Source organism: Tinamus guttatus, unplaced genomic scaffold (assembly GCF_059628265.1).
Source record: "Tinamus guttatus ecotype Peru unplaced genomic scaffold, ASM5962826v1 Tinamus_guttatus_pri_ptg000327l, whole genome shotgun sequence".
Lineage (NCBI taxonomy): Eukaryota > Metazoa > Chordata > Aves > Tinamiformes > Tinamidae > Tinamus > Tinamus guttatus.
Window position 1 is genome coordinate 8,511,976 of NW_028288861.1, and position 27,703 is coordinate 8,539,678.

General features: G+C 53.6%; 1 protein-coding gene across 1 annotated transcript; it reads left to right on the forward strand.

The window, feature by feature from the left end:
• The first annotated feature begins 7,786 nt into the window (after window positions 1-7,786).
• On the forward strand, window positions 7,787-24,339 carry JDP2 (Jun dimerization protein 2). The gene is made up of 4 exons (XM_088529364.1): window positions 7,787-7,865; window positions 18,900-19,123; window positions 22,994-23,098; window positions 23,974-24,339. Exons 2-4 carry the CDS (start codon window positions 18,923-18,925, stop codon window positions 24,157-24,159), a joined length of 492 nt encoding a protein of 163 aa, XP_088385490.1. The 5' UTR covers window positions 7,787-7,865; window positions 18,900-18,922; the 3' UTR covers window positions 24,160-24,339.
• The last annotated feature ends 3,364 nt before the right edge of the window (window positions 24,340-27,703 follow it).

A 27,703-nucleotide genomic window follows, 5' to 3' on the forward strand; every position in this document is an offset into this window, starting at 1 on the left:
AAAGCCAAATTGCTTTCAAGATAGAGCAATTGCTTTCAAGACAGGTCAGTTTGTGAAGGGGATTATATAAGTGATGCTGTTAGAGCCTGTAGCTGGATTCAGTGATCCAGCATGCCTTCCAGTCCTACCTTTCCAGGAGCTGGCAATCCACGTTTAAAACTAGTTTGAAGATGGGAAAATTGTCCTCAAGGTTCGAATGTTCTGAATTAAAAATGGGAAACAGATGAGAGACTATGGAGAACTTTATTTCTTGGTAATCCATTCCTAGAAGCAGGCAGACTGCAAAGCCAGGGCTGCTGGTAGGTGAGCAAGGAGGTTGGTTAGTGAAAGGAGCAGAATTCCTGTAGTTTGGGCTAGAGATGTGGCATGGGGGCCTGGAGAAGGGGGTACTAATTAGCAGCAAGGAAGGAGGTGCAGATGCAGGACAGGAGTAGGAGGGGAGGGGAGGCACAGGCCCATGAGATACAGATGGCAGGAGGAGAAAGGAGCAGGGCTGCCATTCCTGCGCGTGCCTTATCTGGCTCTTTTGCTTATCGCTGAATTACTTACTGTGAAAAGGATCATCTGACTAAGGCTGCTTGTGCTGCTGCACCACTAATCTGTGGCTTTCCATTAACAGGCAGGTGCTTGTACCCGAGGGACCACCGTGCCGAGTGCCAGGGATTCCTGGCACCGGGTGCTAGGGAGTTAAGCAGCCGGGCTGCAGTGTGCAAACAAACAGCGAGACCTGTGCTAACAGCACTGCTTTGTGTCGGTGGGAAGTACAGGCTCCAACTTCTTCCGACTTCTCACCTGTCCAGACTGGTACAGAGAGAAAAAGCCTCTTGGAGTTGAAAAAAAAAAAAATCACAACCCACACCTATTTACAGTGGATTCCCCCGGGCCCTCCTGTGGGGTATTAACCCTTCAGTCCCAGGCCTAGAATTTCCGGTGAGCTTTCTTGGGTACAAATGCTCCTCCTTTTCAGCATGAAGGCTTCCCCCGGCCATCGCTGCGGAGCTCAGCTCTCTCCCTCTGTTGCAGAGATTTCCTCTGTTTGGTGTCCAGGGCATTGGCCCCTCTTTTCCCTAGAGCAGCTCAGGGTTTTTTTCTCCTTGCCATCTGTACAGATATGTCTGTCCCTTGCATAGCTGGGGCTCTTGAGCGGCAGCTGGGCTTCCTGACACTGCTCCTTTCCTGTGAAAGCAGAACTTTCTCTGCTGTGTTTGCGTTAGACCTGTGATCGTGTGTCTGTTTGTCTGAGACCCCACGAGGTTTCCCTGAGATACCAGCTTATCCCCCCCTCCTTGAAGTATCCTTGCTCTCTTCAGGCTTTTTTCCTGCTCTCACTGTTTGCTTTCTCTCTTTTCCCTGGTTTCTGAGTTTTCTCGGAAGGAATCCCGCGCTCTGGCCTCTTTGGGCTGGAGTGTTGTGTTGTTGTTTTTCCTTTCGTCGCTATGGGCAGGGATTTCAAATACTGAGCCAAGGAGAGGGAGGGAAAGAGGGAGGCAGTGAAACAAGGAGCGAGTGCAAGGGGAGGGACAAAGAAAGTCAGGAAAGTGAGAAAGCAAAGTGTGCAGGAGAGTGCGGTGAGGAAGTTGCGGTGAAGGAATGAAATGGAGAAAGAGCATAGAGGACGCTGGGGAAATAAGGCGTTTTGGGTAAATATTAAGGAGACATTTTTCATCAATTGTTTTACTGATAACACTATTGCAGTAGGCAGCAATATGCAGAGGAAGACAAGGACCTCCCCTGCATCTGCCTAAGACATGAGGCATGAAAGGTTATTCAAGGCAAAGATACATCCTTCAGAAATGAAGCCCCAATGCTAGAGCAGCCACTAGGAGCCCAGGGTGCAGCAGGGAAAATGTAAAGGGGAATTTGGTGGGTAAGGAGAAAATGTGCAGCACGCAGACCAAGAAAAAGTAACAGGATCTTCTCTAAGACTGTTGAGAGTAGGAAGCCTGGGAGGATTTTCCGTGGATAGGAAAGAAGGCAGAGTGGCTGAGGAAGGTTAGGGCACTGCAGAGAAGGAAAGATAAACTCCTTAATAGTACAGTTCAGTTTCAGATGAAGATGATGCACCCTCAGGCAGTGAGAAATCATGAAATGTTGGTATTTTAGAAAACAACAGGCCCCAGGACTGGGCACTAGGACATCAGGAGCAGAGTAAATGACAGAAACCAGGAGCTGTGCATAGAAATAGGGGAGGACGCAGAGAGCAAAATGTGGGCCAGGGAATTGCAGGCACAGGTCTTATCTGAACACAGCTAAATCCCTGGAATGGTCATTAAGAATCTGCAGGTCCCCTCTGCAGGGATAAATCTGCAGCTCACTTTCCTTTGCAAAGGAAAATCCAGCTTCTCCAATCTGCTGGAAGTTACGGAGTGTATCGCTGTTGTAGGAAATGCAGCACAATGTGGATTTTCACCAAGATGTGAGCAGTGTCTTTCAAAGGGATTTCTCCATGAGGCCATGAAAGCCCCGAGCAGTTCGTGTCTGGGGGCTGCAGAGGTGGTTGTGTATGAGGATGGAAGCTAATGCAGAGTATTGCAATGCCACTTGCGCATCTGGGATACATCCTCACTAGCGTTGCCTGTTTGCACCTCATCACCCTTGCTGGAAAAGATGCAGGAGATACAAGCAGTTAAGAAGGCTACTAAGACGATGAAAACACTTCCATAGGAACAAAGATTGCAAGGAATGCACCATTTCTGTTCACAGGGAAGATAAATGAGAAAGGGATATGAATTAGATAGAACCACTACTTTATTTTTTAGGAAAGATTCTATTCTTCAAAGTCTAAACCAGTGCCTAACTGACAGTGATAAGAAGGAAATTCCTCTCTAGAGAGATTATTCCATAACTGTTCTACCAAAAGATTATGTCACCTAAGGATCTTGTTCTGTCAGAGACAAACTCTTGGGTAGCTTTTGTCAGCTCCACAACTTTAACACTCCTGTTTTTATAAATCCACGACCTGGGGATCAGTCAGCCCATAGTCCAGTGTCTATTAAGGTGCTGTCAGCCCAACTACTGGAAGTATTATTTTAAATAAAATCAGACTAGAAATTAGGTAGCAAGTGATAAGGGAAGAGCTAATTCAGAACTAAATGGTGGCTAGTAGGGCTGATGCGGCATGTAACCAAAGTGGCCAAAGTCACTTCCTGACTCTGATCAACACCAGCCTCCCCTTAGGCTGAGGCTGGCTTTCCTGCTGTGTCCTGTAGATACTGTACCTGGCTTGTGCAGTTCAGCTGGATTTCCTGGTCCTAGGTTGCATGCTTCCAAGGAAGGTTCTCAATACTGACTATCAGGTTTGCAGATGCTGCTAATCGTGAAGGCAAAGCAAAGAGTCAGGAACAAGGGAACCACATTCGTGAGGATTTGGGTGTTTTAGGTGGACATGTGATAAGTGGAAAGCGCTGCATAGCACAGAATATATTAGATGATTAGTGGGAGTGAGGAGCCAGTCTGAGGAATCTGACAGAGGCGCAGCAGAGCCCGCTGAGCCTCAGTGGGTGGGAGGGAAACTATTAACCCCATCAGCCCTGCAGGGAGAGGCAATAAGAAAGGGAATCCACGTGGACGAGGTGAGTGCGGGTTTGTGTCTGCCCAGGCATGGCCTGTGGGCATTTTATTGCACTAGTCAGCCCTAAAGAGGTTACAGAAAGAAGATGACACTGGACTGGCTAACATCCCGCTTAGACCTAGGATAATAGTTAATACAATGCATTGAAACTGCGCTTAGCGATGCCATGATGAGATTAGGTCTGGGTCTTGGTTTTCTTGGCCAAGAATGCCCCAGTGCTGTTACTGCTCACTGCTCCCCATTGCTGGTAGCCTCAGGAGAGCGTGGAGTGCTAGCAGAGGGCTCTCCTTGCTGAGCTTAGAGGACGGGACGCATTAAATGCCAGGGACCATCAGGAGCCTTGTGGGCGCTCTGGCTCTTGCCGCTGTGCAGTGGCTGGAACTGGGCTGGTAACTGTGATGTCGAGAGACTCAGCAGAACTGCCTAGCCCTGGCTTTCGTCACTGCCCGCTGTGAGAGCGCCTGGGCCTGCCCCAGGAAGCGGCCAGTCCCAGTGGGAGTCAGTCGCCGAAGGTGGAAAACGGTCAAGGAGAGAGGGCGGGAGGACGGGCGCTGCTGCAGGACAGACGTGGTGTCCTGGCCTCGGCCTGCGCACGGCGGAGCTGCCTCGTGGGCGGCAGAGACGTGCACTGGTAGCTGGCTGCTGGATGCAGGGCAAGAAGCGAAGTCCTTCCACCAAGCACGGGGACAGCTCCGTGGGATGGAGTTCCTGTTTCAGGGCAGCTCCGTCTTTCTCTAGAATTCACTCCGTTCGTGATAAGTTTTTGCCCCTTGTGTTATGGGGTTGTGTTTTCACACTCCCAAGCCTTCACCTTCTCTGTGCTTTATTTTGAGGAACAATACGCAAATCGTTCGTTTTGTTTGAGAAGAGAACCATCTCGCAGACAGTGGGGTCATTGGCAGATTTTGATATTTTGCAGAGGGAGACCTTTGCTTTTTTCCTAGCCTCTCCTGTCGCCGTTGCAGATGCCACCATTCCCCCTCGGTTAATTTGTCCTTGTCAGCACATGTTTCCACAGCAGTGGCAAGACTGGCCAGCCCTGGTAGGGCCAGCTATGTTTCAGCTCTGAATCCTTTCGTGAGCGCTGTGTTGCTGGTGACTTTCCTGTCCACTTTTACCCACTCAAGCCACAAACGCTTAAATGGATCCCTACGCCTTTTCTAGCCCGAATGAAACTGTATCTGCAAAGTAAACACATTTTGTGTTTACATGAGGCAAAACCCATCTTGGGAAAAGAACAGTTCAGGCCCAGGCAACTGCAAGAACTAGGAAAATTCCCCTGTGAGAAGAGAGTTCCCGATTCAAGAAAGAATGATGCAAGTTTGTCCCTTTAAACACATGCGTAAGCACTGGCGTGCAGTAGGATGCTTCGCTGCAGCCAGCTCTGAAATAGTTAAATTAAACAGTTGGGACTAGGATTATCATCATAATGGTGCCTCGGCTGCCCCCAGGCCTGTGGAGGGAAGGCCCCTTCCCTGCCTTCCCTCGGCCCAGGCGGGTAGGTGGCAGTGAAATCAGCACAGAGCAAAGGCTGCGCCCAGCGGGATCCGCAGCGCTGGTGGGGTAAGGAAAGCCTGGCTCTGCCTTCTCCAGCCCGGCTCTGCCTTCCCGCCCTCCTGCATCCCTGGCCTCCGGCGCGGGAGGAGCAGCTCTGAGAAAGTGGCAGGAACGGCTCTGCTCTAGCCAGCATTAGTTGCTCCGGGGCAAGGAGCTCCGCGCGATGCCTGTGCAGAGCCAGGGCTGGTCCCTGGGGCTGCTGTGAGCAGGGCCCGCTCATCCCCTGCAAGGCTGGGTGAGGGATGAGGGCCCAGATGAAGAGCTTGGTATCTGGGGCTGTGGTTATGGAGGCTGCAATGGGGCATCCTGGCACTGCCCCTTAGAACAAGAGGGGACATGAGAGAGGGAAGCACTGGAAAGGGCTGGAGGAAGGAGAGGGAAGCACTGCCTGCCTTCTAGCCCTCCTCAAGGACCCACTCTTCCCCCTTCTCCAGGCAGGCAAGGGAAGGAACAGTGTGCGGGACACGGCTCAGCCAGGCCACCTGCCTCCTCTCCCCTCCACATGTTTCCCTCTCCCTTCCCTGTGGATGCGGTAGCTGCCGTGCGCTGCCCCGAGGGCAATTTGCGCGTAGATCACTTGGGAGTGATAGTTTGTCAACCACAGCGGGATCCCTCCAGCTCAAGGCACTAAGAAAGTCTGCCCTATCTGATGTAGGAATGTGAAGAATGGATATGGGAAAAATGTATCTCAACTTGTCCTTTTTCTTTCCCGCGGGAGAAAGTGGCAAGATTAATGAAATGTTGGGGTTCTGTGCGAATGTATATACATGAAGTATAGAGGTGTATAGAAGTGTCCTGGCTCCCAGAAAACAAGGTGAAAGATTAACAGCATGAGGAGAGTGTGAATGAAGGGCAGAGCCTGTTTGCTACATGTCTCTGTACATGTAGCAAAGGGACAGCTTGAGGCACAGCATCTCCTATACTGAACATTCGGCTTCTGGTTCCCTGCTCCTGCTGAGTCCAAGCTCCCCTATTTAGTTATCTTTTTTTCTCTGGGATACAGATGAAGAGGATAGGGCTGGAAATGCTGGCAATGGGAAACTTATCAGGGATGAATCGCTAGTGGTGAAAAGAAATGGAATTTGTGAATGATGAAGAGAAGCAGTGATAAGGTATGAGAAGGGAAACAGAGTGGGATGGATGGAGTCTGTCCCTGTTTACTGATGCAGACAGGAGGGATAGGGCCAAGGGGTGGCAATAGTGTTACATGGCCCCGCTGGTCTGTAATGGTCCTCCCATGGGGACCACGGGCATGCGGGAGGTCTCAGAAGAATCTTCTGGTTGTTGCATCCCTGCTGTAGTTCATCCTGTTTGGGAGGTAGGTCTCTTTCCCTATTTAATTTGTGCATAGGCTCAGGTGGAACAAGTTGGGCAGTGCAGCTCAGTGGGTGACTTCACCAATGGCTGTGGTGCTTTTTGTTTTTTTGCGGAGTTCCAAAGAAACGAAGCATGGCGGGATGAGATGGCGGGAGCCGCTTCAGGAGCGCCAGCCGCGGAGCACCAGTGTGCGCAGCAGGGCTGGGATAGCCCTGTGGCTGCGCAAGGCTTTGCCTCCCCGAAGAGTTTGGTAGCTGCAGGTGGGAGGAGGCCAGTGTCAGAGAGAGAGGAAGCGCACGGCTCCAATCCATGGAAATCAGTTATCAGGAAGGCCTTATCCCCTATCTCTTCCCTCGTCTCCATCTGGCATCTGAAAGCTAGAGCATGGGACAGTGTAAGCGTGCCTGCGCCTCCAGCAAGAGCTAAGATGGGATGTCCCAGGGATGATAAGGAGAGAAGAGCAAAGAGCTGGACAGGGAGAGCCTTGAACCACTCTGGTTCCCTCTGGCTCCTCTGCAGCCCAGCTGAAGGGCTGTCAGAGCTGAGGCTATCAGCCCTGGGTTTGGGGGTTTGTGTGTGCGTGTGTTGGAAGTGCGAGGAGATACAGGGGGAACGGGTAAGCGAGCACAGGGGACGGGCAGGTGTGGGGCCTGAGGAGGTCCTTGCCCCTGCTGGTGCCCCTGCATCTGTCTGTCAGGGTACAGGTGATGGGAGCAGGGGGCTGGCAGTGGGGTGTCCAGGTGGTGGCTCCGGGGGGTGCTGAGGGGTGGAGCGCAGGGGTGCAGGGGTGTGCGGTGCCGTGGTGGGGTGGTTCAGGGGTGCCTGTGTAGCGGTGTGTGGGGTGCTGGGTGCCAGGTGAGGCGGTGTGGAGATGCGGGGATGGCAGGCGTGGGAGTGTGGGGGCACCAGGGCAGGGTGCAGGGCATGAGGACAAGGAGGTGATGCCAGGCTGCGGGCTGGGGTGATGCCGGGCTGCGGGCTGGGGCCGTGCCGGGCTGCGGGCTGGGGCGGCGCGGGGGGCGGGTGCCGGTGCGGCCGGTGCCCCCCCGCGCGGCCCGGCCCGGCTCGGCTCGGCTCGGCGCGGCGCTCCCCGCCCCGCGGCCCCGCTCGCGCTGCCGCCCGCCCTCCCTGACGTGTGGCGCTGGCAAGCCCCGCCGGTTCCGCATTCCCGACCCCTCCCCGCAGCGCAGGGGCCGCTATATAAGCGGGGCTGATGCAACCCACCCCGCCGCCCGCCACAGCCCGCGGGAGGCGCGCACCGGCCGCGGCGGCAGCAGCGAGGGGCCGAGGCGGCCCGGCGCGGCGCGGGGCTCGGCGCAGCGCCGCGGAGGCGGCAGGCGGCGGCGGGGCCGAGCCGGAGGCTGCAGCCCGCGCCCGGCCGGGCCCCGCGGGCGCCGCGGCTGCCCCGTCCCCGTGCACGGTGGGTGCGGGCGCGGCGGCGGGAGCGGCGGGCGGGCCGGGGCCGGGGCCGGGGCCGTGCCGGGGAGCGGCGCTCGGCGCTGCCGCGGGCGGGGGGCCCGCTGCGGTGCCCGGGGCGCCCGCGCCGCTTCCAGCCCGCGCTGCGCTGCCAAGGCGAGGGGCCCCGGGGACCCCGCGCTGCCCGTGCCAGGAGCGCTGCGGCAGCCGGGCGCCACCGCACGCGCTGCTCCCGCGCGCCCCGCGCTAGGAGGCACTTTCCTCTTTCCGTGGCGGGGAAATAGGCTTGCGAGCAACCCGGGGGGAAAGGGAGAAATACCGGGGGAGAGCGAGAGCAGGAGTCACATTATGTTTCCATTTCCCTTTAATGAAGGCCCTGTGGAGGTGTATTTGAAAACACAGGCTCCCCTATGCCTTCAAGGAGGGTGAGAACACTGCGCTGGCGGCTTCCAGGGCCATATGCAGCGTATGGTGGCCAATGAAACGGGGCCTGGCTCGTTCTGTTGCTTGTCTTGGCAGCCGGCTTCATGGCTTGTATTACCAGCCCTGGAACACAACCGCTGCCAAACTGTGTGTGTGCGCGTGTGTGTGTGTTTGGACTCCAAGAGCTCAGCAGAAACAAATGCTTCAGCAGCTCAGAGCAGGAATTTTTAGCTAGTTTCTTGAAGCTTGCATGAAAATCTCTATCTGGAGGCTGTTGCTAGCGCCCGCACCGGTTATCTGCTAGTTAGTGCTTCCATGGGAATGTTTGGGAATACTAGTTGTTGGACTTCAGGTTCTTAGTCTGAATCCTATTTTTTTTCTTGCCTTTTTTTTTTTTTCCCAGCCCATCTGGGGTATGAGTGGGTGGGTGCTGGAGCTGTCGTCCAAGTTATCCCTGTGTCAAGCAGTGATTGGCTGTCCCAGGTTTTCGTGGTTCTCTAGGATTTAACAAGACTTGCAGAGAGCTGAAGTGCAGGTTGCTGCTTATGTCCCCTCCCTGGAACACCTAGGGATGCTTCTGCCTCCTCTTTGCAGTTCAAGGCAAAGGTCCCTGTGCTGTAGCTCTTGCTAAGAGAGTGTAGATGCACCTCACATCTTCTGTCTCTTCTCCTACCCTTTCCACTAAACAGTATCCAACTAGATTGTTTTGGAGCAGATAGTGCTGAGCACCTACTGAGTGATCTCTGTCCCTGTGCTGAATTTCCCTCGCCAACTGTGTTGCCTGGGCCAGGCTCCTGGCAGCACTCAGTGCACCAAGTGTGAAGCTGTGCAGACTCTTTCACCGCAGTAAGTGGTGTCCTGTGGATCTGCTGGTCCCAGCCCAAGAAAAGGACAGAGAGAGCCACAGTGTGTGACGCTGCCTCTGTGCCAGCCTGCACGTGTCCCCCAGGGCCCATGCAGCAAGGCAGAGGGGGACAGCAAATGTGACCCTGTCTCGCTCTGCCTGCAGGGGTGGCCCCCTTGCCTGGAGCATCCAGAGTATCGATCCAAGTGTGATGGCGTATTTAACATTCAGCCAGGAAGCTGAAGATGCAGGGGTGTTTGTAGTACCCCGCTATGCTGAGACTAGCTAGAGGTGATCCTAGTGTGGGTTAGAGGCCTCTGTGGATGTCCCTGGAGTTCAGGGGATAATTCTGAGGCGTTTGCAGGGGACATTCCTGCCTTGGTGCCTCTGCTTGGCCCCAGTGGTTAGTGAGCTCTGCCCAGCAGGAGGGCTGTCCTCTCGAAGAAGATTCCAGCCCTGACCACAGTGTGGCCATGAAGGGTCCCAGTAGGCTTGGCAAAGTCAGATGTTAACGTTGGTGTTTGAGCTGCAGCTGAACTCAGGCTGTTTCTGCCTTAGCAGGGAGTGTTTACCTAGCTGCTCCAGGCTGCTGCGTGGTGCAGGATTAGTGAGTGTCTGCCACATTATACTCCATAAGCGACTGATTAATTCTAGTCTGTGGCAAATGCTGTGAGGACCTCGGGGTGCCCGGTGCTGTACAAAACCTGCTGCTCCAGGCTGCTTACAGGTCAAGCACTGCATTGCAGTGGTGGGGGTAGTGTAATGCTGAGCTATAGCTTATTGCTAATCTGAGGGTGAGGGGTAAAATCTGGGGGAAAAGAAGCATCCGAGCTGACTGGTTTAGTAACAGCAAAGAAGGGTTTGCTTCTAGAAGCTCAAAAGTTGAGCACACGTGTGAAGGTAGCGATGAAGTTAGGAGGTCTGAGGTGGGTGGGAAGGAGAGAAATGAAGCCACAGATTTGCAGGGCTGGGAACGGTGGCTCACCTGGGTGAGGGGTGCCTGGTGATACCTGCGCAATAGGTGTCCCTGTGAGTGTGTGTCTGGAGGGCGTCCCTGCAGCCCCAGCAGAGGCTGCGTGTGGCACTCTGCCTGCTTGAAGGACGGGGGGTCACTGGAAGGTTCAGCGTGGTGGACCTGGGTGTCTGGCCAAGAGTAATGGGAATAATAAACTCAGGCAGGGGGCAGGTGGGGTGGGGGTGATGCAGCTCTCGGCTGGATGGGAGCTGCAAATCATGTCCTTGCCAAAGAGGGTGTCTGCTCTGTGCTGCCGCTCAGGTGGAGCGTGGGAGCTGTGTGCCTGGGGTGGGGAAGAGCGAGGCTGGGAGGCTCTGGCTTTCGGGAAGGCTTTCACAGTTTTGTGTCTGTGAATGACTTGCCTTCTTCCTGCCATCTGCATGAGACTAGACATTCAGGGCTTAGCCAGGCTGCTGCCACTCAAGAAATAGGTTTAGACTTCGACCTCCTGCAAAGCTGTCCTTCGCAGCTGCTTCCTCTGCTTAGCATCTGGCTCCACAGGCCCTTGTGGAGCTTAGCGTGGACAGGACGTGTGAGCGGGTTCATAAGCCCTTGCTGTTCCCCTTCAACCATGTGGGGTTGCCTGTGGGAGAAGAACAGTGAGGACAGCCGGGGGTGTCTGTGGGAGGAGAAATCTGTGCCAAGCTTCCCGGCTCCGCAGATTCGGGAGGCGTTTCCTCCGCTTGGAATGGAAGCGGAGTGCAGTGGCCGTGTGACAGTGCAAAGTCTGGCGTGCGGCGCCCGGCGGCTGCAGCACCTTGTAGGCCATGCTGTGGTCGAGCCCTTTGGAGAAGGGGTTACGGGGCTTTCGGGGGATACCCAGAGTGATGCTGTGTGCTTGGGAAGAGGCAGCGGTCATAGTTCTGTCCCAGTGCGCGTCACAGCTGCCCTGTGTCTGTTGCAGCTGCTGGATTCCTCCATACTAATAGGTTCAGCAGGTTAATGAATACAAACACAGTAGCTGTTACTAAATTTCATGTTTTCTGACACTGCTATATGGGCATTGAAAGGACAGGTTACAAACATGGGACTTGGATACTACTGCGTTGTGATGGTTGGTAAATAACTGCAGCAGTGATCAGTGTGGCCTGTGGTTGGTGATATTGCCTTCCTCCATGGCACTGAGAGCTGCTGCTCTTAAAATTGGACCATGAGAAGCTGGATAGGAAACAGGAGGACTTGCCATAAACCACTGCTTGAAACTAGCTGCATCTGTAATAAACCAGATAGCAGGTGCCTAGGAATGGGAGAATATCACAGTTTGGGCAGCAGAGCTAAGCTGTAACTGCATGGTTTAATGCTGTGGCACTAGGAATATTGGCAGTTGGTTTTCAGGCTTCAACTTCATAGTGCTTATGACTACGACTATAATGTCAACATGGCCTTAACTAAGGGCAGAGCCTTGAAGGGACAGAAGGTCTACAGCTCTAGTGACCCACAGGCCTCTGTAGTGTCCGCAGCCAGAAAAGACCTGATAGAAAGAAGCAAGTGGCTCTGCTTCAGAGAACAAGTGATAGGCAAATGTCCTGTCCCTGTTTAGAAAGCTGCATTCCTGAGGCATGCAAAGCTGGGCATGTCAGGAAAGGACTTTCATATAAGTCATACTTCTTCCTAGTCCCCTTGTACCGGCAGATGTAATGTAGAACATGCAGATGGAACAGACTTGGTTGCTGCAAACTTAAAAAGGGACAAAGACATAAAATTGTAAAGAAAGCAGCTTGCTGGTCCCTTACAGATCAGAACAAAAGTTACAATGCAAAGTGGAGTTGCTGCTTTTTGACCAGGAGCAGATGAAAAGCTCCTTGCTATGATATGACTTAAGGGCTCCAAGACAGTGTAGAATTGCCATTTCTATATATTGAGTGATACACCAAATAAAAGATCAGACATCACTTACATGGTGGCTTGCTGCCTTTGGCAGCGCTCTGGTGCCTCATGGCAGCTGATGAGCGGTGGCAGGTACCCAGGTGGAGCCCAGCGTGGGAGAGCACGCAGAGTGTGACCATGGGCCCTGTGGGCAGAGTGGTGAAGGGCAGGGGACAGGTAGGACAGACTCAGCCTTGTCTCTGCACTTGCCATGGGCAGAAGAGAAATACAGGGGTATTTTAGAGTGTTGCAACCCCCCTAGCTGGCAGCATCAGGTGCTGGGCTGGCTCCCTGGGCAGTGCAAGGGTACGTGGATCAGCCCTTGCAGATGTCATGCATTGTCATGACAGAGGATGCAAAAAAGCTCATGTTGGAAGGAAACCACAATTTATAGACAGTGAAATTAAAAACAAGGTTGCAAACAGCTCCCACTTCCACCAAGAAAGCTGACAGCACAGATAAGACACTAATATAAATTTAAACTGCAGTGAAGGGCGACTGTCTGACCTCCCTCTGACATGATGTGGTCCCCTCTGTAAACCAGATGTGGCTGCTGCTGCATCAGTAGCAGATAAGCAAATGGCTCCCTTGAGTGAGGGTGCATAGGATGGTCCTGGCAGAACAGCAGTTGAAAACTAAGACATCTTTTGCACAGGAATAAGAATTTATGATTTCAACATGGGTAGGCATTCCAGTTTTAGTCCTGGGTAAGAATAGTACTGAAGAGGTGGCAGGAGGGGTGTGAATGTCAGTTAGCAACCAGAATACCAGCCCCCAGGGATACTGGGGTGTGTGGATTATGCCTACGGATGTTAGATTTATGCCATAACTGCCCTGCAAACATCAGCTCCTTCAGAAAAAACAAAACAGCAGCAGTGAAATATCAGTATGGCAGAAATACAAATAAAGATTTGAGAAGTAAGAGAAAGAATAGGAAGAAATGTAGAGGTAGAGTTGCTGAGGAGCTGCACAGATGGGAGAGTGACAGCTCAAGCATCTTCCTAGTAGGTAGCCAGCTACAGCAGGGAACTCCAGCCATAGGAGAAAGCCAGACGGTGCTGGGCACTGTGCAAAGGAAATGGGCTGGTGTCACAAGCCCTTGGCCATGGAGACATGAGGGAGGACAGTGCGCTGAAGCACTCATTACTGTTGTGAAAGATGTGGCAAAAACAAGTTGAGAAAAGGAAGCTGTGCTGTTGTCAGCTTTTGGGGATGAGTGCTGATAAAACTGAAGTTGCCAGTAGAATGGGTGGCCAAGACCAAAAAAAAGAAAAAGTAATGCTTAAAGCAAAGATTCAAAAGAGACTGCAATAATTAGGAGTTACAGACACTTTATTAAATGGTCAAGTCTTGCTACAGGCAGTTAGCCAGCACAAGAGCAGTATGAAGGCAAAGCTGAGGAAATACAAGCTGAATTTTGACCCAGGAAATTATTCATTGAACAGTGGTGTGTGGTGGTGGTTTTTTTTTTTTTTTTCCTCCCTTCTCCCTGTAAGGTTAAGAACTGAATGACACATCCTGCTCATCCTTGAACTGGAGTTTTAAGAAAGCCCTCTCTGTCTACAGCTCTCTCTGGAGCACCGTGAGGTGTTGCAGCACAAGATAGTGCATAGTGCCAGTGCTGAACGTATAGCTGCAATTAATGTAAACTCGAGCAATGGCGTCACACAGGTACTGCTGTCGATACAAGACTGCACATTCTCTTTCCTTAGTTGCCTTGCTTTGCTCCTGGGTGTTTTGTGTGTGTGGAAAAAAGCATAGCTGACAATGCAGGAATTGTGTGGTTCAACAGTAGGGCACCAGAAAGCTAGGTTTTACTGAAGACATGACTTTTCTCAGTTCATGTAAGGAGACATTGAAAGGCTTTCTGGCATAAAGAAAAAGCTTGTGTTAATCTTTTTATGAAAAGAGCAAATCTAATAAGAATCCCAGCAACTCCCTACTGAGGCATGTGCTAGGAAGTGGAGGGATACAGAGGTGAGTTGGTTCGAGTTCCTTTGCAATAACAGACATGGCAAAGGAATATCCAGAAAGGAACTGGCAGGATGGCAAATGTATTCGGCAGCTCAAAACAAGATCTGGCTATTGGATCTTTAACTTAAACGTTATTTCTGCACTACCATGCCAACATGGTAGAAATATGCCAGGGCTATTGGCAGACATGCTAATGTCCTCCAAAATAATTGCCTCTTGAATAAGATCAAGGTATTAAATAGAGTTACATTTAAATAGAATACATAGCTTGGCATTTGTGATGTGATCCAAGGGCAAGAATCCTTATTGCTTATCCAGTTATCCTGAACTTGTGCTGGGGTGAAACAAAAGCCTCTCCTGCACGTGGAGGAAATTAAAGGAGTTGAATGAGAAATTCCTCTGATGAGCAGTGAGTGATGGTGCCTGTGGCAGGATGCATGGGGGGACTGTGCTAGATTAACTGTTGCTGTGGAGTGGGGTGACATCTCTCCTGGTTCCCTACTTATTTCTGTGGCTCTAAGCTTGCTGGGAATTGTTTTAAATTCCCCTCCAAGGTCTGGCTCTTGGCAGTTCTCGCTGTTCCTGAGCTTCCTGATCCCTAAGCAACAGCTCCCTTAGAGAAGTCCTTTCCGTTGTTCCCACTTAGTTTTCTGCTTTGCTGATGTGCAGCTTCCTTTCCTTCCAGGTAGGAGCTCTTTGTTGGTTTGGATAGCTTCAGATTTCGTTTGTCTTGATGCCTACGTGATCTGGATTTTATCAGTGCTGCCACTGGATCTAGGATACATTTTTAGTTCATAACAGGTATTAGGCCAGTTTCTTTACTCTGAGCTGTGCCTTGTGTCATGCTGTGGTACAAAGGCTATTTCAAGGCATCTTAAGCCACCAGCTCAAAGAGGAAGACGGAGAGGGTGACCCAGAGAAAACATAGGTGATGAGCAGGAGTCATTTCATAATCTTTTAGGCAGCAGTGCCATGGAGCTGCCCACGCTCTGGTGCATAGACAGGTGCTGGGTCATGTGATTGTTTCAGTCAGAAAATCAGATTCACTATCTCTACACTGTTTATAAGTTATAGTGACCATGGATTGTGTAGCTGAGAATCTAGCTGTGTGTCCAAAGTTTCCTGAGCTGCATCCTGTAATGTAAGAGTGAAAAGCAGGGGACCCAAACCCAGAATGAGATTGAAGCATCCAGCTCCAGGCTCAAGTCAGTTCCCAGGCTGAAATATATGGAAGAATGGATCAGGGCCCCAAACCAGCATGTGCCACAGCAGCTCACAGTGTTTGCCTGGGGGAAGCACCAAGTTGATGTTCTGGGCTCCACAGTACAAGAGGGATGTGGAGCTGCTGGAGAGAGTCCAGCGCAGGGCTACAAGGATGATCAGGGGCCTAGAACATCTGCCCTACAAGGAGAGGCTGAGGGAGCTGGGCCTGTTCAGCCTGGAGAAGAGAAGGCTGAGAGGGGACCTGAGCAGTGTCTAGAAGTACCTCAAGGGAGGCAGTGAGGAGGATGGTGCTGGCCTCTTTTCACTGGTGGCCACCAGTGTAACTAGAGGTAATGGCCACAAACTGAAGCACCAAAAGTTTCACAGGAACTTATGGAAATTTTTCTTAACAGTGAGGGTGACAGAGCACTGGAACAGGCTGCCCAGAGAGGTTGTGAAGCCTCCTTCTCTGGAGATCTTCAAAACCCACTTGGACGCAGTCCTGTGCCACGTGCTCTAGGTTGTGTGCAGGGGGGTTGGACTAGATGATCTCTAGAGGTCCCTTCCAACCTTAAGCATTCTTTGATTCTATGGTTCACATGCTTCTGCTCTTGTTTTCTCCCTACCCCCTCTTGGGTCCCTGCGGTTGGGAATGCCCTTCATAGGGTTCCTGGTTGGAGCTGGCCGGAGTGGCCTGTGCTGTGCTGCTCTCCTCGTGCTCCCTCCCCAGTGCCCGGCATCACCTTAGCGGCAGCACCTGGGAAATCTCTAGCTCCTGAATACATAGTTATCCCAAAATGGGAAGTTAGACTTGATTCTGTGCTGTTCAGTCCTGTGGTTGTGTCCTGGAAAGTGTCCCAAGGTCACTGTGCCTTCGCGCTGTCAGGTGCCTTCCTGCTGAGGAAGGGGTGGTTTGAGGAAGATGGTGAGGCTGTTAGCACAGTCCCTGAACACGGTTGTATTTTCCTATCCAGCGTGCTGCCAAGGGTAGGATAGTGCCTGCTTTCTGGAAGAGGGAAGCAGCTTAGCCATCTGTAAGCCAAAAAGGGAGGAAAGGGAAGAAGAGTGCTGCTTCAGGGCTCTGCTGGTGCGGGTTCTCCCGTCCATATACCGCATTGCCAGTTCCAAATGCGGAATTACAGCTCTCTGGTTTAGGACAGTTATGGAAGAACAAATACTTTAGATTGTTTTAGGTTTTTGGAGTCTTGTCCAGTTGATATTTAGTCTCTTCTGAAATCAAACATTATTACCAAGTTTTGTCTGTCTGTGATCGTTGAAGAGGCAGGAGTCTGCTCCATCAGGTAGTATCACCGCTCCTTAGTGGTCACTCCCATCTCCTTCCTCTCCTGCCTTCTCCTTTCCGGGCTGTGCAGCCCTTGTGTGGATCAGCTCCCCCAGCCCAGCACCCTCCCCGTTCCGACGCTGCCCTCCCCTCTGCGCTTCTCCCGGAGCGGTGCCCGGCGCAGAGCGCTCCCTTCCTGCTCGCTGCCTGCTCTTTTCCAGTGGCTCCTGCGCTGTCTGGGGAGCAGGCTCTGCCTCGAGGGGCCCCTCGGGCAGCAGGTTGCAGCACAGCAGAGCTCTCCAGAGCTCCTCGGCACTCCGATGTGAGCTCCGTGTCCTCAGTGTCTGTGCGGCTCCTGTGCTGCCCTGCTGTGACCTCTCGAGTCTTCATCAGCTCCCTAGTCTCACTTAGCCTGTATGATTGGCTCTTCCCCCCATTTTCTGCTCATCTAACAAATATACCATATCTCCTGGGCACATCCCTGTGCCAGGAAATCTGCTCATTTTGGCTGATCTTCAGCCCTCTTGCACTCAGTTTTACCTGTTTGCAGCCTGCCAGGGTGCAGGTCTGCTACCCCAGGGCAGGTGGGACCCGGCTCTGCAGTGTGGCTGTGCCTTGGGCACAGCCCTAGGGCACAGACCCACCTGCCCATGGCCCGCTGCGGAGCAAGCAGGGACCGTCCCTCCCTTAAGGTGCCTCCTCACTCTGCAGTCAGTGCTGTGGCACCTCCCAGAGGCTTGTGCAGACTGCAGCTGACGGGCCTGCTCGGACTCCTCTTCCCTGCCTTTGCCTGTTGCTGAATCCCAGGCCTGCTCACAGCTGGGGGAGCTGCTCAGTGAGGCTTCTGGCTACCTGATTTTCTTCCCAGTCTTGTATGTGGGATGTCCCCAGGCCCTCGGTGCCTCTCTGCCTTGGGGGTATCACGGAGTGGAAGCCTGGGGGCCCCATGGGCGCTGCTGCTGCTTCTGCAAGGAGCCGGGACGTGCAGTTGTGCTGAGGGGAAACATGGTTACTGCACGGACAGAAGTCAACTCTGCGCCTTGTAACTGGGTCCCTTGTGAGCATCTCAGGGCCGTTATGCAAATGGAGATGTGCTTGTGCTATAGCCAGTAGCTCCCTTTGCCTTTTGGCTGGCACAGCAGCTCCTGTTCTACAGCCTTATTTTAGGCTTATTTAAATACTTTCTGTTTCTTTATATAGTGGCCACTTGTCACATTTCCTGATAAATCCCTTTTGGATGCCCAAAAGTGACTCGTCAAAGCTTGTCCCTGACTTAGTCTTATTCAAACCATATTTTCTTTCCCAGGCAGAAGCCTTTTGCCCCTTGCTCTGTTCCTGTTCCTGCCAGCCTTCCTTTCCCCATGCTCATGCTGGGCTTGTGTTTGCTCTGCAGCAGGCTCTTCTCACAGCACTTTTTGTTGGTAGTGCCCTTGGTTGGTAGTGCCTTGTCCCAGCCCTCACCAACAGGCTGAGCCTTCCAAGAAGATACCCAGCCTGAAACATTATGGTCCCCTTGATATCACTGCCTTCCTGCCCTAGTACCTACACATTAATCAAAACTTGTTTAAGATAAAACATTGATCCAGAAGGCCCCTTCAGAGGAAGGGGTCAAAATCAGTAGTCTACAGGATTGCATCACTGTTTATCCTGGAAGTCTCTGTAGTCAACTTCTCTTCCCCTGCCACCCTCCTTTCTCCACAGTGCTTTGTTCCTTGGGTATATTCCTTTCTTGATCTGCAGGCCAGTAGCCCCTCTTTTCTGGAATGTCAATATTTTGGTCTCTATCACCCAGTCGTTGCTCTCACTGTCCCCTCTGAAGAGGTCCCTGTGCCAGTCGCAGAGCACCTGCCTCTGGCTGCCTTCCGTGGCGGTTCCTAGGCAGGACTCGCAGAATCCCTGCAGAGTGCTGAGCTGTGTGCCCTGCGCCACTGGCGTTGCCTGTTGGAGCATGGGCAGCTCTAATCCTGTGTTCACTGTGTCCCTGCTGCGGGTTGTTGCTGCACGTGAGATGCTAGGAGAGGAGTCTGCAGTGGATAATGGTTTCTCTGCCCCCCCTGGAGTCCCAGCGGGATATGTTGTTAGTAACTAATCAACAACCCAGGTCACTACCTTATTCTCCTTGCAGGGCACAGTGGTCTCCCAGGTGGTCACCTACAGGCTGCCTGAGGTAAAATTCCCCAGTTAACCATTGGGTCCTGCACTATGGGGGAGTGGGCTTGGCTCCTTCTGGGTACTGGGTGTTCCTCACTTTCTTGGTAGCGCTAGTGAGACTTGTTTGAGTACCGGATGTGCCATGTAGGCATGGGAGAGAGCATCCACTTTCCCTGGTTCACACCTGGTTAGATGGTGGATCATGGAATATGGTTGGCTTGTACTGTGTTGTGGGACCTGCGGCTGGGTTAAAATGGGCTGTGTCTCTGTTTGCCTCTAGCCTGCGGAGCTGTTTTTCCTGCTATGATGCCAGGGCAGATCCCCGACCCGTCGCTGACGGCTGGCGCGCTGCCCGGGCTCGGCCCCTTGACGGGGCTGCCAGGCACGGCGCTGACGGCTGAGGAGCTGAAGTTCGCTGACATCCGCAACATTGGCGCCATGATCTCGCCACTCCACTTCCTGGAGGTGAAGCTAGGGAAGAGACCCCAGCCTGTGAAAAGTGAGGTGAGTCCTGGTGCTGCTGAGCCCTGCAGACAGGGAGCAGAGGAGAGGGAGCTGTTGCCCGCAGGCAGCCTGTCACACATGCCCTGCCCCATGTCTCTCTCCTGGCTGTGTCTGTTTATGCCGCCTCTTTGGTGATGTGCATGTGTCCTGGCAGCTGAACTGCTAGCATTGTCCTCCTCCTTCCATCTCTGCTCTGCATCTTATGGCTGAACTTCTGTCCCTGTGGCATGGACTGGGATGCAGGATGGAGGCCTTCATGTCCCAGCCCTGGCTGGTTCTGTGCAGCCTTTGGTAACCAGCTGCATGTGAACCTACAGGCTGAGACACAGCCCACCAAACAACAGAGACATTTGCACAAACTTTTCTTTTGTGGTTGTCTCATATCTCTGATGGCTCTTCAGACCTCACTGTACTGAGGTGTTGAGAGTTTGCATCTCCTACTCCTTCAAATGGAGCTGGAAATCCATCAGTCTGGAGGCCCCAAATCAGTGAGTGGATTCTGCCGGCAGTGCAGTAGGCAAACCTTTTGATAACTCTGTTTGTGCTTGTGTGAGTATTTTGGGCAGTCCCACACGAAGAGAGGATGTTGTGCATTGTCTGGAGACAACAGTGAGGGAGATGTCTGGAGATGCTTGCATGATAAGAAGTGACCCATGAGGTGCTTGGCCGAAGGAGCAAAACAGCATTACAAAGGAATAGTCCACAGGGCCTAAGCAGGTGCCTTAAGGTTTGTGGTAAAAGCTCAGCAGCACCCAGACTGCCTTCAGGGAGGCTGCCTGTTCCCTTTCCCCTGCCCCTTGTGGTAGCTTCCTGCTGGGAGAACCAGTAGGATAGAGTCCAGCTCTTGGCCTTTCACTGGAGTTATATTAGCCCCTTATGCAGCACAGAGCTTTGTGGAGCTCACCTGGGGGAGAGCTTGGCAGTGCTCTCAACAGGAGCTGAGCCTAGGAAGTTGGGGGAGGTTGTCAGAAGGGTCTTGGAGCTAAAGGCTCTGCTTCCTCTATCAGCAGAGCAGCTGAGCTGTCAGCTGAAGCTAATTGCTGTCATGACCTTTTGGCATGCTGCTTTAGAAGCAGCTTGAATTGCAAATTCCAGGGAAACCTTGCAGCTGGCCAGGGATATGTTAGCTGGCTGGTCTGGCACTGGGGGCTGGGGAGAGGTGTTGGCCCTGGCTGGTAGATGGGAGTGCAGCAGAAGACATGATATCAGCAGTGAAACAGAGCTGTGCAGCCGTGTAGCTGCATGGCTGAATGTTTTGGATGTCCTGTGAGAGGTAGTGTGGGAACCACATAGCTTCATGCATTGGGGAACAAATAGGGAGCTCTGCATCGTCTTCCCAAGATGCAGCCTCTCCTGGAGAGCTTGGGCATGTCTGAGGCTGGCCCTGCAGCTCCTCTGGCCATGGGGTTGTGGTCTCCTGGAGCCCTGTGCAACCAGGACAGGGTGTCTCCGCCCCACAGCAGGTACTGAAAGTGCTGAGTGTCCTCTGGGGCTGTCATTCAGGCACCATGTGGAGGGAAGAAAAGGGGAAATCTGCTGGCAGCCTCTGAATGGCTGCCCTCCCTGCAGGCTGCTCCTTGCCTGTGTGGCCTGTGCAGCAGAGGGGCTGAGGGCAGCGCGTGGAGCTGCCCCTGGCACCCGGAGAGCAGCCGAAAGGTGACACACGGGTAGAGCTGCAGTGTGCCCTCTTCCTTGGGGTGCCGAGGAGCAGCCTGCCCCGCTCCTCCTGGGCCAGGCCTGGGAGGGCCGTGGGTCCCTGCCAGGGGAGCAGCTTCCGCATGGCCCTGGCAGTAGGAGCCTTGCAGGGCAGGCGGCCTCGCAGGTGTGAGGCAAGTGCGTGAGGCTGGGCCGGCGCCTCAGCAGGGCCGGGCAGGCCTGTGGCGCGGACTGCCCTCTTGGGGCAGCTGCGAGTGGCTGCTGCCGGGCTCCTCTCTGGGGAAACCAGTGCAGGGAGCTCGGGGCAGCCTGGGCAGTCCTGGCGCTCAGGCTCATAGAGCTCATCTGCCTGACAGCTGCTGCCTGAAGCAATTTGGGAGACAACCCAAAGCCTTCTCCTCCTCAAGCTGCGCTGGAGCTCAGCTACTGAAACGTGCTGTGGGCCATACACATGCCATCCCTTATGCCTCTAACCTGAGACAAGTCCCGGCCTCCAACACTAGGGCCGCATCACCTTTTTGAACAGAAATAGAGGCAGAAAATGAGCCTCTAGTGAGCCTCTGAGGTCACAGGAGCTGTGGACAGAAAAGGCAGAGACAGACCTTCTGTGGGGCAGAGGGGAAGCTCTCAATGTTTTCTGCGATAGGGACAAGGGAGGGTCATTTTTCCATTTACATAAAATGGAGCAACAGGGCGTGAAAATGTGTCAGTTCTCAGAGAGACAACAAGCCTTGTGCTTTCGGTTGTCTTGCTCCCAGCTCCTGATACCACCAGGGATCTGCTTTGCAGGAAATCTTTGAGTATGTGTTCCCTCTCCCCGCATCCTTTCCTAATAGCTTCTTGGCCTTTAATTCAAGGATTATTTCAGGGGTAGAGGAGTGGCCTGTAAGTGTGCAGAGGAGAACTGTGACTGCCTTAACTACCCTGGCATCTCTTTGCAAATCCATGCGTCCAGGATAGCGTGATGACCCCCATCTTTCTGTCCATGACATTGGAAATCTGACTTCCTTTTCGAGGACCTTAAGCAGCCCATGTACTAGATGAACAGATTGTGTGAGGCAGTTCAGATGGTGTGTGCTGTAAGGGGCTTGCTCATCTAGGAGATGTGACCCTCGGCCACATCACCTCAGACGGGTATGACAGGAAGGACACAACTATCTGATGGTCAGTGGCTGTCATGCAGATAGACTGTGGAAGAGGTCATGAAGCAAATGTTGTTGTCTTCGTACACGAGGGTGTATGAAGGAGAAGGGACCAGGCCCCTTAGTGTCACACGGTGGCTTTTGGAGTCACAGGCCGATGTGGATGGATGTTGCTTGTAGGGCCTCAGGGCACTTGGAACCTCCCTACCCGCAGCCTCACTGCAAAGTTTAATTAGTGTTGAATTCACAAGTGCTTCTAGCACTCAGATCTCCTTAGAAGGAGCTAGTTTAGGCTCTCAGAGGTAAGTGTGCCATAGGCCTCTTACACAGACTTTCTAGTAAGATCACTATTTTATATTGATTATGGTTTTCCGAATCTATATGGCCTGATGTGTGTGGCTTGAATAAGATAGCATAGAGCAACTGAGTTATGGAAACTGAGACACTACCACATCCTGCCCTGCTGCAAGGGATCTGAGACCTGTCCCCACTTTACTGCAGTGGCCATCACCTGGCCAGTGAGGGACACAGGCAGATAACCCAATTTACTGGAAGAGGGGAACAGCCTGAACCAGCTAGGGGGCTTTCCGGTGTCACTGCCTCCCTTGCCCTCTTGATGCTCTGAATGACCATGCGTGCACTGTAAGCTGTGCCTGTCTGTGTCCGACACATTGTGCCTGTCTTGCTGGGGGATCCTGTGTGCTTATTTTCCCCCTTATTTTCCCCCTTGCTACCTTTTCTTGTCCTCTGCCACCTACCTCTTGAGGGCTGCTGTGGCCAGTCCTGTGCTGTGGCTCTAAGTACTGCTCTGGCCTCCCTTCTCGTGTCGTACAGGGTGGAGTTAGGGCTGTGGCAGCAGCACACCTGGCTCCTGCTGAGCATTGGTCCCTGTCACCAGTGAAATGTGCCTGCCCCCCTGACCCCTGGTAGGAGTGGGGGGCACCAGCAGTGCTGCGTGCAGGTGGCTGCTCCCGTCCCCTTGCCCTGGGCTAGCAGGGGTGCCAGGGTGCACATTCACAGCCCTGTCCTTCAGTCCTATGTCTGACAGCTCTGGGCCTTTGTCTTGTTGCAGCTGGATGAGGAAGAGGAGAGAAGGAAAAGACGTCGGGAGAAAAACAAAGTAGCAGCAGCACGATGTCGTAACAAGAAGAAGGAGAGGACAGAGTTCCTACAGCGGGTGGGTGTCCTGCCCTGTCCCCAGGGCACACTGGGGACTTCAGCTTGGGCTGCTCCTTAGACCATGTGGTGGTCTGTCTGCAGGGAATGCTCCCTCCTGAACTGACCCTCTGCCCCAACTTGCTCCAGAGCCCCCACTTGGGAGGAGTCAGGCCTGTTGTCCCCACCTCCATCCTGCTTGTGAAGGTGGTGGCCTTGTGTGCTCAGTCGGAGATCCTGGGCATTCCTGCACCTGTGTCAGGGGACAGAGGCCTAGGGGGGCCAGAGGAGGACTCTGGGCTTGGGGATGGCACCTCCCTGCTGCATCAGGGACACCCATGGGTTTGTGGCACAGAACATGCAGTGGCAGCAGGCTGGCTCCCTGCCGAAGCTCCTGCAGTTTCCCTGCTCAGAGCCCAGACAAGCTCTTGCTATGAGCTCAGGGCAGAAAAACACCCCTAGCCCCCAGCTTGCTAGCTTTTCTGTAAGGGTGGTGAGACATGGGCAAGTGATACATCTGGGGATAAGGAGCTGCTTCACAAGAGCAGGTCCATGCAGACAGGACCTTGCAAAGATGAAAAATGCAGGTTCATTTTCAAACACTCCTTTTAGCCCCTGGAAATCAGCTAGGCAGAGCCTTACGTGCTGTGCAATGGAGGGGCCTGTCCTAGGAGACAGTTGGCTGGATCTTTCTAGTGTTGGTAACACAAGGTAATGGGACCAGGTGTGATCTGCCTGGAAGAACTTGATGTTGTGGCAGGTCTTCAGGCTACCCCTGTGCTGCGAGGGCTAAGGAACAGTGCTGAGCAGAGGTAGCTGGCTTTCCAAATTGCTTCTCCTTGCATGTTGTCCGATGTGAGTGAAGTGCATATGTGGTTGTGTTTCTGGCCCTGCTAGGAGTCTGAGCGTCTGGAGCTCATGAACGCAGAGCTGAAGGCCCAGATAGAAGAGCTGAAACAAGAGAGGCAGCAGCTCATCCTGATGCTGAACCGGCACCGTCCAACCTGCATTGTGCGGACAGACAGCATCAAGACGCCCGAGAGTGAAGCTAACCCGCTGCTGGAACAGCTAGAGAAGAAGTGAAGGCGGCTCTGGGCCAGGAGAAGGAGACAGTGGCACAGGGTCTTGCAGGGTCTCTAACACATGTACTGTATGAAGAACTCTGCACCGAAGCCCGGTGCAGCCAGGACCCAGTGGGCTTCCTTGGGAAATATGGACCAAATAAATATGGGGACAGAGAATATCAGGAACATGTTGGTCATCTGCCCTGAGGCTGAACCCAGGAGCAGGGCTAGTGGCTCTGGTGAGGGCAACCTCTTTGTGATACCTCATCATGGCCCTCCAGCCTGCTCATGGCCCCAGGAATGCCTGCTGCCGCAGTGCCTCCTGCGAGGAGGAGGAGGCAGCGCGGGGGACCTCCCACCTCACCCTGTCCTGCTGCTCCCACAGTGCTGCTGGCTGGGAGCAGGGCCTGTGCGGGGCAGACACGGCCTTGGGACAGCAGAGCAAAGACCCTGTGGTGGCTGTGGGCCTCCCGGCTCAGCAGCGTGCCGGAGCCATCCCCGCACGCGGCCCCCGCACTCCGCATGGAAACATGAAGCGAAGAACCGCACACACTTGACACAAGCCCCGCCGGGTGGGCAGGCCTGTCGTGGCACGGTGGCGCAGGCGCCCCTCCAAGCACACTCTCAGTATAATGTTTACAGCCCAGCTGTCCTTGTTGGCCGTGCTTTTAAATGCACATTTTTACACTTTTTTAAAATATTTTTTACAAAGTTTTTATACAGTGATCTCTATATGGATTTATATAATCACTAGATGTGATCCCATAGAAATGTATGTTATGATGGTCTGTTTGTTACAAATGCATATGCCACAGTAATCTCCATGTTGTTCCTTGTCTGGTAACGTCTGGCCCTTCCCCACCAGCGTGCTGGGAAGGGGCTGCGCAGCCCTGCACTGTGGTGCCGCTACCCTCTCCATCCATGTATGTCCTTCATAATACTCAGTTCTGTATCTCAGTAAATGTTACCTTACGTACGCCACGCTCCTGTGCTTTGTGTGGGGCAGGCTCGGCGGGAGCTCCGTGTGTGGGGAGCGGCTGCCGGGATCCGGCTGTGCCAGGTGAGTTGCTGACTCATGGGAACTGCTCCCAGAGCCATTTGGGTGCTTCTGTCAGTCGCACAGAGGTAGCTCTGACTGCACTTAAGCAGAAAGTCCTACTTAAGTGCTGTATGCAATAGGGCCAGGACACGCAAGCTGAAAAGGCAGAGGTGTGAGACAGGGACGCCATCCCATCCTTATCTTTTCTCCTTGTTTCAGGCATGAGTACAGCAGCTTGAACTCCTTTCAGAGGAGAGAGAAAAAGGTAGGGGAAGTTGTCACAATGTCTTGGTGCTGGTCACACCTTCACAGAAAGAGGTGGAGGGCAGCTGCCCCCCAGCCAGGATTCCTGTGGTGGTGCTGGTGGTGGTGATGCTGGGGAGGATCACCTGAATGTGACTGCATGAGAAGAAGTCTCCTCTGAGCATGACTGCTTCTCTAGTGCATGTTCATAACCTCTCTGCAGCACTTTTCCACTCCCTGCCCAGTCTCAAGGGAAGTCTGATGCTAGCCCTTTCCCTGTCCCATACCTTCTTCATGGTTTTCCTATCCTTTTCCATAGCTTCTATCTTTGGAGTCTCCCGGAAATACTGCCAGCTCCCTTTTTTAGTGTGAAATCTCTTGGATCTTTTACAGGCAAAGCCTCTGCGACCGGATGTCTTGTCACCTGAGGCATTTTAGAGTGATGTGCAGGAAGGGTATCTGAAATGAAGCTGGTAGAGCAGAGCATCGTCCTGGCCTTGTTCCCACCTCTTGTCATGCTGCCCTTGAGAGCTCTCCCTGTGTGTTTCATTCCACCCGGACCCTAGAGGGTGGCTTGTATTGCTTGGATCTGACCCACTTTTCAGCTGCTGGCAGTAACCTATCTTGGTACTTCCGAGGAATGTGCTAACTCTCATCGTGCTTTGCTGAAAGGATGCAGAGCACTCTCCAGGCCTGTTTTCTCTCTTTAGGATATTATTTCCCCTGCAGAGTGTTCATGGCAACAAATTTGCCCTTGTATCTTTGCAGGTCCCTGGGAGCTCCCAGTCCGGCTTGAGGTGGTCTGGCCACGGACAGCTCGTGCGTCTTCCCCAGCAGGTAGCCTGGCTGCTCAGCAGTTGTCCCCACATGAGCAATCTGTCCCTTAACTCTGGGTCCCGCCAGGACACAGTAGGGGCCAGGCTGTCCTCCTTCACTTTGTGAACCCACCTCTGCCACTTGTGCAGTGTGCCTGTCCCTGCTGTGACTCCCAAGCCCCTGCCGCCTTCTGGCGCTGCCACCATGGGGTTGACACAGGATTTGGGCCTCTGTCTGGTGAGCCAGGGTAAGGATATTGGAAATGCTCCATCCCTGCATAGCCCCGGGCTGAAATCCCCTTGGGTCCCTCTTAAGATACGGGATATTTGATACACCTGACTTGGCAGTGTTGGGAGCTGTGCGCAGAGGGGAGCTGAGGTCCGGGACATCCCTTCTCCCCAGACACCTCAGGGTCTCCTGCACATTTTGGTTTTCCTGCTGTCAGCTGTTGCTTTGTTGTTCATGCCCCTTCCCCTCTGCCCCTTGCAGAGGTGTGGATATTGCCAGGTGATAGGTGCCCCCTGGGCATCTCTCTCCCTACCACTGCCCTCGCTGAGTCCCAGGGGCATCTCCCGGGCAGAGGGGCTGGGGCAGTAGGCAGTGCACAGGCCCATAAGCCCTCCTGGGCCAGGCACTGCCTTTGTAGCCAGACCATCTCTTGCTTCTGATGCTGGGCCATCTCAGAGCCCTTCTGCCTGCAGAGGTTATTCCTTCTTCGGAGTCTCGGCCTTCAGGCTGATTCACAGGCTGCTGCCTGCTGGAGCTGGCCATGGGGCTCTCAGGCTGCTGCTGTCTTGCAGTGCCAGCTTGGGCTGAGGTGACGCTGCCTTTTGAGGGTCCACAGAGGCTGCTAGCAGCTAAGGGACTGAAAGAGGGCAAAGAAATTTAGGCAGAATAGCAGCTGTGCCACGAGGGAGATGAGACGAGAGCAGCCTTCACATGGGGGCACTGCAGGCCTGTGGCAGCGCTCAGCTCTTCAGGGGCTCTGCTTGACCTGGCTGTGTTGCTTTGGCCCTTTTCCCATATAGGCCCCCCAAAAATCTCCCAAAAACCCACACCTGGGATGCCTAGAGCTCTGCAGAGGTCCCCCCTTTCTGTGACTGCCTCTTGGAGGAGCCCAGCACCCATCCATCCTACTGCTCCAAGCAGCATGGTGCTCCCAACCCCGGAGAGCAACAGGCTGCCACCTGAGCCCCATGTGCGGCTTGTGCGAGCGCTGAGAGCAGGGGTTTTACTTGGAAAATACAGTGGACACTTTTCAAAGGTCAGCCAGCCACCCCGTGGGCATTCCCCACCTACACCTCTGCTTCGCAGGGCAGCTCTGCGGGCTGCCAAGGAAGCAAAGCAGATTGTATCGGGCACTCGCGGCACCGCGCGCGGCGCTGGAGCCAGGGGCGCAGCGGGTGCAAGGAAGGGTCTGCTCTGTGTCCTTGGGTCCAGTGAGCGGTGAGGCTGGGCAGGTGCT

Coding starts and splice junctions, on each gene's coding strand:
- JDP2 (XM_088529364.1), top strand. CDS start 18,923: ATGATGCCAGGGCAGATCCCCGACCCGTCGCTGACGGCTGGCGCGCTG. Junction 19,124..22,993: donor CCCAGCCTGTGAAAAGTGAG/GTGAGTCCTGGT, acceptor GTCTTGTTGCAG/CTGGATGAGGAAGAGGAGAG. Junction 23,099..23,973: donor GGACAGAGTTCCTACAGCGG/GTGGGTGTCCTG, acceptor TGGCCCTGCTAG/GAGTCTGAGCGTCTGGAGCT.